Here is a 16,654-nt window from a genome sequence, read left to right as displayed (position 1 = left end):
TCCCGATTTTGTTCCAATGAATGGTCCAACTCTAATATTATCATTGTGTCTCCTTGGCGTTCAGTGATTTAAGTTGTCAGGGTGTTAGACGTCCTTTGCCAGCTAACAGTCCTGGGGACAAAACATCCTCGAAAGTTCATTCAGTAAATTGTCAGAGTCCTGGAGCTTTTAGATTTCTGATACTGACACTGAAAAAAACAATATTGCTACTTGACAAGTGCCAGATCAGTTCTCATAAAAATATACCACATCTAGCAAATGAGACAGCACTGGAAGAATTTTGTATTCTGCTAATTAAAAGCATCTGAAATAATTCTGCACACTTCTCTGCATTTATTAAAAGAACATTTATTGTGTTTTTTTGTAGTTAATAAAGAATAAGATACTGGAAATATTTCAACTGCCATGCAAAACCATTCAGTTATTCAAACATTCTGCTCCCCAAACCAACTATTTAAGCATCAAAGTGAAAGAGACATGGCAAGTGTTTGCAGCTTTTATCTAATTCAGGGATCTGATAGCTTGTCTTTGAAATAGCCTGTTAACTGCAGTTCACAATCTCCATTGTTCTATACAAAAAAATAACTCAACCCCACAATTAGTTTCCAGTGAGCAAATGACTCCTGGATATCTCTATTATATATAAAACTGTCTGAAACCTTAAATTAGTTTCCAGCAATTAACTTATTCCAGAATATGTCCTATTCTATAAACTTTCTGAACTATTCAACTCAATTCCTGCTTGCAATTCACAGCCAGACACCTATTATTCTATTTATAAGTTACCTAAAGCTCTCAATTATGTTCAAAACTGTAGCTCATTCTGGCTACCAGTTACATAACATAAAACCGCTCAAACCCCTCAAATTAGCTGTCGACTCACTCATATTATATTATCATATAAACCATCCGCACCCCTTGATTAGATTCCAACCTGTAACTCATTCTTGGGTATCTGCTAGTCTAAACATGAACAATCAGAAGTCCTGAGTTTCATTTCAGCCCATCTCCCAGCATTTCAATTTTACAGATGGTGCGGTTAGCTGCCCTGTAATGGCAGTTGATCACACAACATATAGGGTACTTGTTCAGGAGGCACTCATAGTCTGTAACTGTAAAACCGGCACTGCAAGATTAGCAGGAAGATGCCAGCAGTTTATGGCAGGAAATGCACAGCTTGCATTACATTATCCGGTACACAATGCTGCATTAATAGTGCACGCATCTTCTGAATGCCATCAGGGAAACCACAGTTCAAGGATTTAATTAACATTTGCAGAGTGGTATCATAAGCTTCGCACCACATATTTATTAATGGCTACAGCTGTGGAGAAAGGTTAAGAGATACTGAGAAATTAAATAGTGCACTCATTTTCTCCTTGGTTCCCAACATTACAATGAAGCCCTGGGCCCTGGACATGTATAAGCAGGAAGGCTGCATTTCTGTAGCATCTTTCGTAACTTTTAAGTTATTCCAGAGCAACAACACTGAAAGAGATTATTGGGTCATTTATCACATTGCTGCTTGTTGGATCTTGCTGTGAGTAATTTGACCATAGCATTTCCTACATATCTGCGCAATATCCTATTAAAGCACTGCATCAGATTACACATACATTCAGATAACATCTAGCTCTTCCTCTTACAGCCTCACCATTGCCTCTGGTTAGTCATGTTGCTTGTCTAACATCTAGTGACAAATGAGTTGACATAATGATCCAACTTAAAACTTGGAGGATAAAGCCATTCTCATTGATCTTCAGCACAAATTCCATTCTCAAGTCATCAGCTCCATCCCTCCTCCTGGCAACTGTCTTGCGCTAACCGAGAGTGTGCTCAAGCTTGATGCTGCTACTGACCCTGAAATGAACTACCAACTACATATCTGATCTATCACTAAAAACTATCTCTACCTCCACAACATCACTCTGACACTACTTCTGACTTTTTCATCAACCCTCATCTATAACTTAATCACCAATAGTCTTGATGATTCCAAGGAACTTTTCACTGGCATCCTGAAAGTTGTACCCTCTGTAAATTTGAGAACATTAAAAAATCCTGTTGCAATGTCCTAGCTTCCACCATGCCATTGCAACTATTGTATCTCTGTTTACTGACCTACACTGTTTCTCAGTCAAGCAGCAGCTCACTCTGTATTAGGGGCTGATGCTTGTTTACAAAACCCCTCTTGTAACTTTATTCTTTCCTGTCTGCCCAACAAAGCAACCTCCAACCACTCCACCACAGATGTATGCGTGCTGCTCCAATTCAAGTTACCAAAGTTTCGACCACTGGAATTCCTTTATTAAACCTCTTTGTCTCACTGCCTCTCCTTTCTCTTTAAACCTTTCCATTTTCAACAAGATTTTAGTCTCCTGACCTAATGCCAATCTTTTTTTTGACTTGCTGATTAGACCCAAGAGGGGTTATATAAATGCAAGGCATTATTGTTGGTGTAAAATATATATCTATCAAGTTATGGGCTTCTGAAGGAGCTAGTCAAAATCATGGTTCTGTGGACAACATATTCATATTAATTGCATCTTTTTGCCTTATTTGTAATGACTGTTGGTGTGCACCAGTTGTCACTGCTGATCCTGCACTCCTTGTGCCAACCAAGCCTCCAGTTTAATTAAAGCATTAAGCCTAGTTGGTGGGTGAAAATGCATGTTGAAGCTGCAGTGTTGATGTGGAATCTTGCAGCAGCAGAAATATGATACCACACGTGCAGCCAATAGAGTGAAAATGCGTAGCTGGGCTTGTGACTTGTCTTAGCAATCCAAGTCCATCCAGACATTCAGTGCAACTCAAATGTTTTGGGAACATCAGCAATCCTGAATATGGCAGAACAAAATAGTCGTAAAACACAAACCATCGAACTAGTGACCTGCGATCTGTTCAAGGGTATAAAATTCAACATGATCTCACTGTGGGGTTTTTAAAAATTATTTCATGGGATGTGGGTGTTGCTGGCAAGGGCCAGTATTTATTGCTCATCCCTAACTGCCCCACGATAAGGCAGCAGGGAGCTGTGTTCTTGAACCTCCGCAGGCTGTGGGATACAGGTACACCCACAATGCTGTTAGGAAAGTCTTGAAAGGTGGTGACCAGAATTCTGCAGATTAAGATCATTCAACACAAATGGGCCCAGCGTACACAGATTGGGTTCCTACTATGTTCTACCCTCAAAGGATGAGGCTAGCCTACTTTCAGAAGGGCTTGGAAATGGGTGTGGACTTCCATGGTGGGGATGGGATTGAGGGTTGAGGAAGTTGAATGAAATGCAGTTTAATTCCCAGAGGCCAACTGTCCACCCAGCCAAAAGACGTGGCAGCCGTCATACCCAATAAGAGTTGGACATCATCCTTATGTTTGACCAGGTGTCCTTTCCTTGTCTAGTACTGGCACGGCACTAAGATGGCATGGCGAGTTCTGGATCCTGACAAGAGTTGGTTGGGGCCCAGTTAAGGTGTGGCTGACACCATCAGAACATAGAGTCCTGTATCTGCTGTCTGAATGAACTGTGATGCGTTCACTCCTCACATGATACTTGGTGATTGCTAAACAAAATCCTCTCTTCAGTTTTAAGGTTTTCAACAGTTGAGAAGCAAGAAAAGCCTTGGATTTTGAGGGATATTTGTTTCAAATCTCAAAAGTGTAGGGTAATTTAAGTTTCTTTTTTTTTCCTTTATTTAATGTTTTGTAGATGAGTTTACCACAGAGTTGAGAGTTTTGCATAAGAGGAAACAGAATGAAAATCAAGTCCTGATTTAATGTTTCTTTGTTCTTTCAGGCAATGGCTTCACCAGTTCATCTATAGGATTGCATGTTCAAAAAATCCTCACGTGGATTTTTTGTTCTTTCTAATTAAATTCTTTTTCGTTTAATTCTTGTAAGTTGTGCATATGGATCCGATTCAGCTTCCTGGGGCCTTGTTCCTGCTATGTGGACTCCTCCTGGTTGACTACCTTGCCTCCATTCATGGTTGGCGTTCCTGAACTCTTCCGTGAGCGTCCAGCTTTGTCTCCAATTTCATGCAGCGATGGCTCTCTATACATGCAAACTGGAACAGAGAAAAAGGAAAGGAGAAAAAAGAAAGGTCAAGCTCTGATTTGCTTTAATGAACAATAGGAAATCTTAGAGTCAGGGAGTTTCCCATCCCATCATGTATCAGCTTCTGTGAAAACCATGACATTTCCTGTCAAAGGCCTTGACAGCATCTCCACTCTGAACAGTAATTTGTTCCATCCTTTCATTTCAGTGAGTAAACATTCATTCTAGAGTGCATACAGTTCAACTTCACAGAATGGTTACAAAACATGAGGCTATTTGGCCTGCCACTTCGGTACTAGCTCTATGAAGGAGCAATTCATCTAGTGCCATTCCTCACTCACCTCTCCACAGCCCAGCACATTCTTCCTTCTCATATAATAATCCAAGTCCCTCTAGAAAGTTTCAGTTGAACCTACACCCCCATTCTCAGGCAGCGTATTCCACATCCTAAGCACTCGCTGCAAAAGAGGGTCTAGGCCTGAAACGTCAGCTTATGTGGTCCTAAGATGCTGCTTGGCCAGCTGTGTTCATCCAGCTTCACACTTTGTTAACTCACTGCAAAAGGTCACTTTCTCTCATGCTGACCATATTGAGACTTGTTTAAAGACAGTGGTCCCTATAAATGTTATGCCCCAGCATCAGTACGAAGCAAGGAACACTGGTCCTGAGAAGCCACTGTGCCTTTAATGGCTTCAAACGCAATCAATTGTCTTTTCAGACCACTGCTGCCTCAGCTTTCATGAACTCATCAGTCACATATCCCACCCAGCCCTCCCTAAACTTCTTCACCTCACTTGCTCTCTGCCTTTAAGTCAATACTTAAAACCTCCCTTTTTGGCCAAGCTTTTGGTGTCCCAATATCTCTAAGTGTGACTCAGAGCCAGATTTCATTTGTGAATTTCTCCTGTGCAGTGTCTTAGGATGTTTAATTGTGTCAAAGACATGTTGAAATTGATCTCGGACAGAGCAGTAAACAACAACATTTCAGGGTTAGAGGTTCCAAGGTAAGAATTACCCTGGGTAGCTCCTAGCCATTGAACACTGCCATGCTCCTACCCTAATAGGCCCCCGCACTCAGTCTTATATTTCTCACCAAGGGACTGGGACAACATTCATATCTTGGGATCGGGTCATAGTGTGAGGAAATTTGTAAAATATAACCTCGCTGAGTGCAACGAAATGGAATTTCAATCAGTGCTTGGAATGGACAGGAGGTCTGACATCCACAGAGTTACGCTATGAGTCAACAGGAATTTCTAAAGCACTATGTCAAATGCATCACCAAAATGCTGATGGACGAGGGCGCACGCGGATGGTAGGAATGGAATAATACGGAACAATATCGATCAGAGATAATGGGAACTGCAGATGCTGGAGAATCCGAGATAACAAAGTGTGGAGCTGGATGAACACAGCCGCCTGAAACCTCAGCTTTTGTACTCCTAAGATGCTGCTTGGCCTGCTGTCTTCATCCAGCTCCACACTTTGTTATCACAGAACAATATCCCTCGGGTTTTAGTCCCTGACATCAGCATTACCTTGGACCAATCTCAGAGGAGTACCCTCGCAGTCCGTGTCACTGTGAAGCATTCTGGGATGGGTGTCCTCACAATCGGTGTCACGGTGAAGCATTCTGGGGTCAGTGGCCTCGCTGTAGATGTCATGGTGAGGTATTCTGGGAAGGGAGTCCTCGCAGTCTGTGTCAAAGTGAAGCATTCTGGGAAGGGTGTCCTCATAGTCGGTGTCATGGTGAAGCATTCTGGGAAGGATGTCCTTACAGTCCGTGTCACGGTGAGGCATTCTGGGAAAGATGCCCTCACAGTCAGTGCCAACATGAAACATTCTGGGATGAGTGCCTTCATAGTCGGTGTAACACTGAAACATTCTGGGATCAGTGCCCTTGCAGTAGGTGTCACGGTGAGGCATTTTGGAAAGGGCGTCTTCACAGTCAGTGTCACAGTGAAGCATTCTGGGATCAATGCCCTCACAGTCGGTGGCTGGGTGGAGCAGTGAGTGTGTTCAGACTCTCCTAAGTGGGAGCAAGGGCAGCACCTGTGGTGAAGCTGATGTCACAGAGAATCTGTGGTCTAATTGGCTGATAGGGAGCATATGTTAGGGACTAGCCGTAAATAGTTGTAGATACAGGAGGGAGTATAATAATTTAGAGACCATCCAAGACCAATGGGTTTTAAAAATGAATAAAATGTCATAAACAATGTAAGAAAAGGCAGTACAGGCGATATATTGTTCTTGCATGATGTGGGAGCTAGTGAATCCCATTGTGAACCATTATGATCACATCCACACTAAGGATCTGCAGCTCAAGGGACCTCAAGTCAGAATTCTCTTAAGGTTAACATGCAGGTTCAGTTGGCAGTTAGGATGGCAAATACAATATTGGCATTCATTTCCAGAGGGATAGTATACAAAAGCAGAAATGCACTGCTGAGGCTATGCAAGGCTCTGATCAGACTGCAGTTGGAATATTGTGAGCAGTTTTGGGCACATAGTTAGAATTAGAATGGGAATGAGTTTTATTGTCACATGTACTCAAGTACAATGATATAGGAGTACAGCGAAAGGGACCCAAAGTCGCTTTTCCCAGTACCATCTTAGGTACAATCATGCCAAGATACAAGTTCTTCAGTATAATGCTTTATTTATCTTTCTAATTTAAAGACCCTCTAAATCAAAGAGAGAAAAGAAATAAAAGCAGATGGAGCAGGCGAGTCTGCACTGGGCTTCACCTGGAAGCTGGGGGTCCACGTTACACTGGAAGAATGAGCTGGTGTTGGAGGGGGTTCAGAGGAGGTCCACAAGAATGATCCTGGGAAGAAAGGGCTTGCCTTATGAGGAGAGGTTGAGGACTCTGTACCCAATGGAATTCGGAAAGATGAGGGGGAATGTTACTGAAACTTCCAGAATACTGAGGGGCTTGGATAGAGTGGATGTGGAGAAGTTGTTTCTACCAGTAGGAGGGATTAGGACCTGAGGGTTCAGCCTCAGAGTGAAGAGACAACCTTTAGAACTGAGATAATGTAGAATTTCTTCAGCCAGAGGGTGGTTACCTCATTGCTGCAGTAGGCTGTGGGGGCCAAGTCATTGACCATCTTAGAGACAGAGATACACAGGCTCTCAATTGGTACAGGGATCAAGGGTTAAGGGGAGAAAGCAGGACAACGGGGTTCAGAAACAGCCATGATGAAATGGTGGAGCAAAATCAATAAGCTGAATGGCCCAACTTTGCTCCTGTATCTCATCATTTGCAAATAAATCGAGTGGCCTAATGTTCTACTTCTCATCTTCCTGTCCCATCCTCAGTCACATCTGGGGAGGGGTTAGGCGAGGGGTAGTGGTAATGGATTTGGTCATTTTGCCTCCGGATGATGAAGACGATATTTTCCAGTGTTTGTCGGGTTCAGCACAGAATTGGTAAACTGGGGGCCCTTTGGTCGTGTGACGATTCTGGTTCCAAGTCTGCCACTGTCATGTAGATTTGTGCAGCTCTGCCTCAAATAGTGAATTACGCAAACAAAGTCTCTCTCTGGCATCACTTTCTCTTTTGTATTGATTTGACTCATGCTGCTCTCTTCTTCCTCCTAGACTCTGAACATCCAATCCTGCACAATTGTTCCCCTCCCTATATCTTGACAAATCACAGATCTTCCATTCCAACTGATTCACTTCCTCACCTCCCACTTCCTTTCCTCCTGCAACCTACAGGTTTCTGTTACACTAAGATTGGCTTCAATTAGTGATCATGCGCAGAGTTCATTTCACATTCTCCTGTCTAAACCATGTTTAGAGTTGTCCAATTATTTTCCTTACAAAATACCACGCTACATTTTACACTATTAAAAAGGGCTGAACAGACAAAAGGCAAAACTTGCATTTATATAGTGCCTTTCAGGATGTCAAAAAGCATTGTGCAGCCAACAATGTACTTCTGAAGTGTAGCCACTGTTGTTGAAAACCCACTGGCTGGATGTGAGAATGACCTGACCGTGTAATTGTAGCCAATGTTGGTAAAGGGGCAAATATTGCATCCATGGCTTTAGGGAGCATGCACCCACTCTTCTTTGAGACAGTGTCAGGAAATAGTTTCTGTCCACCTGAGAGAGTAGGCTGACCACTCACCTGAGAAACATCACTTAGAATCAGAACTACAAAATCCCTACAGTGTGGAGGCAGGCCATTTGGCCCATCGAGTCCACACTGCCCCTCTGAACAGCATCCCACCCAGACCTAGCCCACGACCCTATCCTTGTAACCCTGCATTCGCCGTAGCTAACCCACCTACCCTGCACATAGTTGGACTGTGGGAAGAAACCAGAGCACCCAGAGGAAACCCACCAGGACACGGGGTGAATGTGAAAACTCAAAACAGACAATCACCTGAGGGTGGAATCGAACCTGGGTCCCTGGTGCAGTGAGCCGCTGTGCTGCCCACATGGACAACACTCCCACACAGAGAAGTGTACTAGGATTATTTTGTCCTCTAGTGACTGTATTGGGGCATCTCAGAAGGAGATTTCCTATCCACTGAGCTCGGTTTGACACCTGCGAGTTCCTGTATCTAAAAGAGACCATGCTCACAATTAAAGGGGAAGAGCCAGGAATTTGAAAGTGTCCCTGTCACCAAGGGAGCCATCAACACGTACAGGCTGAACACATCAATATTCACTGACTCTGCAAGTCGCACATATTAATATTTCATGACTGTGCAAGTTGTACAGATTAATGTTTGATGGCTGAATATTAATGTTCAACATTCAGACAGAAGCATAAAGAAGGAAATTCAATGTTGTTCTGGAGTCAGCAATTATTGAAAGTTTCCAAAAGATACTTTACAGCATTTCTTTCTAATTTAACGTGCTTTTGCTAATCAGTGCCAGATGAAAGAAATACTTCGAGACTTCAGCGTCTAACAGTGGCTTCAAACACTCCCTTATAATTCATGTCCAGATAAATACTGTGGCTATATGGGCAGTTCCGAAGGTAGGAATTTTGTACGAAGTAGCTTACTGGCTATTTGCACACAGCCTGTCTCCCACCTACAAGGCACATTTCAGGAATATGAATACAGCTTCAGTAACACGGAAGAAGCTCGAAACACTTCACGATAAAGCAATCCTCTTGATTGGCACCCCATTCACACCCTTCAAAACTCATTCTCTTCATCACTGATCCACAGTGGCTCTAATGTGTGCCGTGTATGAGGTGTACTGCAGCAACTTACCAAGTGACTTTAGACAGCACCTTTCAGACCTATTACTTCTACCACCTAGAAGGACAATGGCAGCAGATATATGGGAAAACCATGACCTGCAAGTTCTCATAAACCACTCACCATCCTGCCTTAGAAATATATCACTGTTCCTATAGTGCCACTGGGTCAAAATCCCACACTATCAGAGGGTCAGTTTTGAGGGAGCATTGCATTGTCGAAGGCTGTGTAGTGAGGGAGTGTTGGAGGGCTAATACCGAGGGAGTGCTGCACTGTCATAGGGTCAGTACTGAAAGAATACCGCACTGTCAGTCCATCAGTATGGAGGGAGCACTGCAGTGTCAGAGGGTCAGTACTGAGGGGGTGCCGCACTGTCAGAAGATCAATTCTAAGGGAGTGCTGCATTGTGTTACAAAGTTGTATACAGTAATAGTGAATTAAACCTAGCTCTCACACAAAATCATTAAGCTCTCTAAAAAGCACCATTATTAGAAGGGATCTTCTAGTCCCACTGTAACAAATTGGTGGAAATAATAGGAACTGCAGATGCTGGAGAATCCAAGATGACAAAGTGTGAAGCTGGATGAACACAGCAGGCCAAGCAGCATCTCAGGAGCACAAAAGCTTTTGTGCTCCTGAGATGCTGCTTGGCCTGCTGTGTTCATCCAGCTTCACACTTTGGTAACAAATTGGTGGCTTGTGTTTCAATTTTAATTGTCAGACTGTTTTGACCTCCCCTTCCTAACAGTTTGGGGGCTCAAGTCTGGGAGCGGGAGGGACTTGAGTAGATTTAAACAGACTTGGGGATTAATGTCCTGGATATTTAAATTAAACGTAGGTGAGAAATATTTGTTTAATTTCAGTTTCTTGCGGCTGGTTAAATCAAAAGTGAGGGAAATGGCTCTTAACATTGCGAAAGAGGTTGAAGCTGCTTCTCAAATTTTGCCAAGAAAGTTTAGGAAGACAGAGAAAGGTGACACTTTTAGAATTAGCAAACAAGCTAGAATTGGGTTTAACTAGGAAAAAGAGGAAAGCTGAAATTGTAACGGAGTTGGTCAAGCATTTGGGTATATCAGTCAAGTGCAGTGGAGTTAGAAAAAATATTGGATTGCAAATGAGACAAGTGGAGTTAGAGAATGAAAGGAAGGTGAGAGATTTTGAATTATGGCTACAAGCAGAGAAAAGAGAAAATGAAAGGGAAGGAATGTTCAAACTGGAAATGATGAAGCTGGAACTAGAAGCAAAAGGATTTCAAATGAGAGAAGGGAAAAGACAAGACAGACATGAGGATGAGCAAACTCTTCATCGACAACAGCCTGCAAGGGATGTATACAAATATGTCCAAACATTACCAAAAGTTTAGGAAGAAGATGTAGAAGCCCATTTTTAAAAAAATTTCCTTTGAGAAACTGGCTAGGCAGATGAATTGGTCAGAGGCTGTGTGGGTCATGTAGGTAGGGCGAGTGAGGTGTTTGCAGCACTGTCAGATGAGGTGACATGAGATTACAGAGGTGTCAAGCAGGAAAGTTTGAGTGCCTGAGAATTGGTATCAGAAGCATATAGACAACAGTTCAGAAACATAAAGGAGGAACCAGGTCACACTTATGTCGAGTTTGAGAAAATTAAACACAGCAACTTTGATAGATAGGTGAGAACATTAAAAATAGAAAAGACACATGAGGATTTTAGAGAGATTATTCTGCTCGAAGAGTTTAAAACCTCACTTCCAGAAATGGTATGAATGCGTGTTGAGGAACAGGAAGTTCAAACAGTGAGAAGAGCTGCAGAGATGGCGGGCAAATAGGGATTGGTGCATAAATCGAAGTTAAACTTCCGACAGCAATTTCATTCCATGAGGGATTGAAATTGGGAACAATGGAGATCCTTCAGTGAGAAACAAGAAGAAGATCACTTTGGGAACAGTTTACCACATGTGAAACAAGAAACCCAAGAGGGTGAAAAGGAGATGGAGGCCTCAGGTGTTTTCACTGTCGTGGGACACACTAAGTCACAGCGCTGATTGTGTAAGAAAGGCACTGGGAAAAAGGATGTGGTAAAAAAGACTAAAGCAGTGGGATTAGTTAAGGAACTGAAGGAAATCCCAAAAGAAGTCGAGGAGCTGCAGGAGAGTGCACAGCCTAGTTATGGGCTGGATAGTGGAATGGTGCCCGATCTCTACAAAGACTTCACCTCTGTGGGTAAAGCTTACTCATGAAGAACAGGGAGAGAAGATAAAGTAGTAAAAATATTGAGAGATATGGGAGCTAACCAGTCTCTAATGTTAAGAGAAGTAAGTATTTGCACTCCTTCTGAAATGTTACCCGAGGGAGTGGTAACCTGTAGAATAAATGGACAGAGATTTAGCGTTCGCCTATGTAAGGTCAGGGTTTGAAACTCCAATCAAGACTGGGGACATGACAATGGGTGTGATCGAAAGAGTGTCTGTTCCAGGAAATACAGTTTGTTCTTGGAAACAACTGAGCAGGGTCAAAGGTGGGCATGACGTTCCCTGCAGTGGAGAGGCCAAAGGAAAAGCATTCTTTCCAGACTGGGTGGTTATAAGATCCCACAGTCATAAGTTACAGCAAGAAGGAAAAACTAAAGAGGTCCAGTTAGCAATCCTAAGGTGAAAATGGAGACCGCGGCAGATTAGTGCAGGGGGGGAATGGGTGGAAGTGCACCAGACTGTGTTGCCGGTAGCATACAGACAGAAGTATTGCAGGTAGCACATGAGTTACCTGTAGGAGTTTATCAGGGAGTGTGGAAGACTCAGGTTAAGATACAAAAACATTTCTATTGGCCTGGAATACATAAGGATGTGGTTTTTTTGCTGTACCTGTCATACATGTCAGATGGTAGGAAAGCCACAGGCAGTGATATAACCAGCACCTTTGATGCCTATTCCTGCATGTGAAGAGCCTTTCACGTGGGTAATGATTGATTGTGTAGGTCCCCTCCCTAAAACTGGAAGTGGAAAACAGTATTTGCTAACCATTATGGATGTGTCTACCAGGTTTCTGGAGACAATTCCATTACAGAATGTCAAGGCAAAAAAGGGTCGTGGAGAAGTTGTTTGCTTTCTTTACCATTATGGACTACCCAGGGAAATTCAGTCAGACCAAGGATCCAACTTTGCTGCCAAACTATTTCAGGAGGTCATGGGTAGTTAGGGCATCAAACACTTTAAATCAAGTGTGCACCATCCTGAGTCCCAGGGAGCACTGGAAAGGTGGCATCAGACCCAAAAGGTCATTCTGAGGGCTTATTACCTGGAGACCCAAAAAATTGGGATAAAGCTTTCCCATTTATATTGTTTGCCATTAGATATGTCTGAAATGAATCAAATCAGTTTACTCCATTTGAGTTGATATTCAGACACATAGTAAGAGGGCCTTTGACATTAATTAAGGAAAGGTTGTTAGGTCCAAAATCAGAGATCTCCCAGTTGGGTTATGTATCTGAGGTGAGAAAAAGATTAAATAGAGTAGGTGAATTAGCTAGACTTTGAAGGTGGCACAGCATCTAATGAAGCAAGACGCAGATAAGAAATTTAAAATTTGTAAGTAAAGTATTGGGGATAAAGTATTGGAGCTGTTACCAGTGGTGGGAGATCCCTTCAAAGCAAGGTTTAGTAGTCAACATCAGATTGAGAAGAAATTAAGTCAGATAAATTATCTGGTAAAGATGCCAGATATGAAAACACTTTATCGGGTATGTCGGGTATGAATATGCTGAAACCTTAGTATGACAGGGAAAGGGAACCAGAGAAACAGGCATTAGTTACTGTGACTCATGAGTGAGGAATCTAAACCAGATGATTTGGGTTTGATGTGTCTCAAAATAAATTAAATAATGAGGATGTCCTTAGAGAATAGGACAGGATATTGAGCTCTCTGTTTCAGGAACTGAGAACTGAATTGAAAGGCTTGTTGCAACAAAATGAGGACAAATGTGGGAATAGAATGGGGAAGACCAATACTATAGTACATGTGGTCGAGATAGGGACTGCTGCTTTCCATTTTCAAATGCCTCCTGGCATTGTTCTGTCCACTGAAACCTTGTGTTCTTCTTTAACAAATCCACCAGCAGTGCCAGCACACTACTAAAGTTTGATACAAACTTCCAGTCGAATCCGCTCAGTCCCAAAAATCAAAGCACCTCATTCTTTGAGGATGGTCTTGGAAATTCCTCAATGACCTTTCTATTCTCATTCCTCCGGTCATCCTTCCATATCCAAAGTTAAGTCACTTCTGCCTTCGTGAATTCAGTTTTAGCTAAATTTATAACCACTTTATCTCCAGTTGTCTTTCAAAGAGCTCTGCCAAATGTATTATGTGATCTTTCCACGAATGGCTAAAGATCATCTATTTAGTCATCTATATAGGTGGCATAATTAGTCAATCCTGCCACAACTCTGCTCATAAGTCTATGAAATGGGGCATTCTTTAAATTTATACACCCTGTTTGGGATTACAAACGCAGAAACATCTTTCGCTCTCTCTAACAAAGGTACTTGCCAGTAACCACAAAGTAAGTCTAATGTTGTGACGTCTGTGGCTTGTCCAATCTTGGAATTGAGTATGAGTCCAATTGAGTTACGCCATTGACCTTCTGATAATCCGTGCAGAACTGTTGAGTACCATCAAGCTTGGGAATCAACATGATCAGTAAACCACACTCACTTTGACTCAGCTTGCCGATATCTTCTTGGAGCACTGCTTCCACTTCATTCTGAAACTGTGCAGCTTTAACAGGATTAAGCCTGTAGGTCTGTTGCTTTATTTGAACAGCATTCCTTATGTCGAACTCATATACTATAGTATTGGGCCTCCCCATTCTATTCCCATGTATGTCCTTATTTTTCTGCAACAAGCCTTTCAATTCAATTCTCAGTTTTAGCCACAGCAAATTTCTTGAAACCCTTTCAAGTTGCCAATAACACCAGCAATGTAAGGGTTGGAGCTGTTTTGCTACAGGAGGATAGTGGTGGAATTGATTATTTTTCAAAGAAACTCAACATCCACCAAAGAAAATACTCCATCATTGAAAAAGAGTTATTGAGTTTGGCACTAGTTTTACAACATTTTAATGTTTATGTGACAAACAATGTTTCAGAGACGATTGTGTGCATAGACCACAAGCCTCTCACTACTTTGGAAAGATTTAAGGACATGAATACGAGACTATTTCACTGGAGACTTATGTTACAGTCTTTTAATTTACAGACTATACATGTTGCTGGTCATAAAAATGTTATTGCATATGTATATCACTGTTTTAGAAGGAAATGTGCAGAAAAGATAGAACTGGTGTGGTCTAATGTTATATGCGTGTGCAGAATTAGTACGAAAGGTGTAACTTTAGATTATTGACCAATGTATCTCGTGATTATGGTGATGAGATTCTTTTTAAAAAGGCATCTTGTCATAATGATGGTTCTTTTTTTTCGTAAGGAGTGAGTATTATGAAGCTGTATAGAGTAATTGTGAATTGGAAGGCAGGAAGGTAGATGTTCTTTGTGAAAAAAAGGGAGAGAGTGCTTTTCTAAGCTTAGAGATTTATACAGAAAATATGTCTGTAAGCAGCCGTTTGTCCATTGGATTGTCTGTTTGGACAAACAGGCAGAAAGCTAGCCACCAGGATACAAGAACATGGACAAACAGGCAGAAAGCTAGCCACCAGGATACATGAACATCAACTAGCCACAAAACGACATGACCCACTATCACTCGTATCCTTACATACAGATGAGGAAGGACACCATTTTGATTGGGACAACACATCCATCCTAGGACAAGCCAAACAGAGACACGCACGAGAATTCCTAGAAGCATGGCATTCCAACCAGAACTCCATCAACAAACACATTGGCTCCAAATCAATCGACCATCCTCTGAGAAAAAGAACAGGAAATGACATCACCAATGCAGGAAATGACATCACCAACCCAAGGACACCTAAACAGATAAATAGAAAGCGGAACATAACACCAGCGCTTCGTCGGAGACTCACTGATGATGTTACCTAGAATGAACCTTCCCGCTCAGTGAACCAGCTGACATCCGGAACAAAATAAAGACCCACCCTTTTGTGGACCAAGAAGAGGAGAGCATGACTGTGTCGGAGGTAGAAAGAAAATGTTGGGTTGGCTGTGCACCCTTGCAAACGGTGGATCTTAATGCTGGCTTCGGCCTAACGCTGGTTCAGGGAAGCAGCCAACCTGCAACGATGGCTGCGGCAAGTGCTCGTGCCCCAGGTCAGGGAGTCCGGAACACCATCCACGTTTCCGTGAAGAAGGTGGATGAACGTGCACCTGTGGACCGCACCTTCTTCGTGAAGAGGGTCCTGTTGGACTGTTGTGGGTTCGCTGCTGCGGACATTTACTGCCTGCAGGATTTCCCCGGAGGAGGTTTTTACGATGTGACCTTCAGGAGTGCCAAGCTTTGCGAGCGCTTCCTGGAGGTTTTCAAGGAGAAAGGAGATGAGGGCCCCCTCTCTGTATTGACCGCTGTCCCGCTGTTTGTGATGCCAGCGCAGAGGAGCCGTATGGTGACTGTACATATGTACAACCGGCATGTGCCAGCAGTTGATGTCCTGACCTTCCTTGGAAGGTACGTGAAGGCGAAAGGGGACCTAACTGGCATCATGGACCCCTTTGGCATCTGGACCAGTAAGAGGCAGGTCAAGGTGACACTGAGGATGGCCGCGGAAGGGAACATTATACACCCACCGTCCAGCTTCGCGATCGGCGGGAGCAAGGGCTACCTGACCTACGCAGGCAACCTAAAGTCTGCCATGCCTGTGGTAGGTCAGGTCACGTGGCGGCCGACTGCAAAGTCACCATCTGCAGGAACTGCAGGGAGGAGGGACACCTTGCAAAGGATTGCCCACAAGAAAAAAGCTGCAACCTTTGCGGGGAAGCGGGCCACCTCTATAGGGCATGTCCGTGGCGGGGGACCACCTACGCCCAGGTCGCCGGCAGGGGCAATGCGGAGCCAGCTCCCCCAGAGGAGAGGAAGGCACCAGGGCCCTGCAAGGACCCCACTAATGTGCAGGAGGACCAGGTCGTGCAGGAGGGCCCAGCCCCGCAGGATGGACCCGAGGCCAGCAAAGCGTCCCTGCAGGCTCCGCTCCCCGCCAACAACCCGGAGTCGATGGAGGCGGCGACAGGCGAGCCAGGGGAGTGGACGATGGTCCAGAAAGCGAGGAGGAAGGTGCGTCAGCGGGCCCAGGCACCGCAACCATCAGGTGGGAAGCTGCAGCTACAGGGGGGCTATAAGAGCTCCTCTGACGAGGGAGATTCAGAGGAGGCCAGCCCGAAGCAGAAGTTAAAGATCTCAAGGGAGAAGGAAAGCAGCACCCCGAATCCAG

The 16,654-nt window shown here is 43.6% G+C and overlaps 1 protein-coding gene across 5 annotated transcripts in view; it reads right to left on the bottom strand.

Moving 5' to 3' along the window:
• Positions 1 to 332: 332 nt before the first annotated feature.
• Positions 333 to 16,654, bottom strand: part of fgf12a (fibroblast growth factor 12a) — a 309,702-nt gene continuing 293,380 nt past the window's right edge. For all 5 annotated transcript variants that reach the window (XM_048542644.2, XM_048542639.2, XM_048542643.2 and 2 more), the window contains exon 5: positions 333 to 4,066. In XM_048542644.2, the coding sequence (XP_048398601.1) occupies positions 3,945 to 4,066 (122 nt within the window). In that variant the 3' untranslated portion in view covers positions 333 to 3,944. The remainder of the gene's footprint in view (positions 4,067 to 16,654) is intronic.

This window comes from Stegostoma tigrinum, chromosome 14, assembly GCF_030684315.1.
Source record: "Stegostoma tigrinum isolate sSteTig4 chromosome 14, sSteTig4.hap1, whole genome shotgun sequence".
Classification (NCBI taxonomy): domain Eukaryota; kingdom Metazoa; phylum Chordata; class Chondrichthyes; order Orectolobiformes; family Stegostomatidae; genus Stegostoma; species Stegostoma tigrinum.
This window is presented reverse-complemented; position numbering and strand designations above follow the sequence as displayed.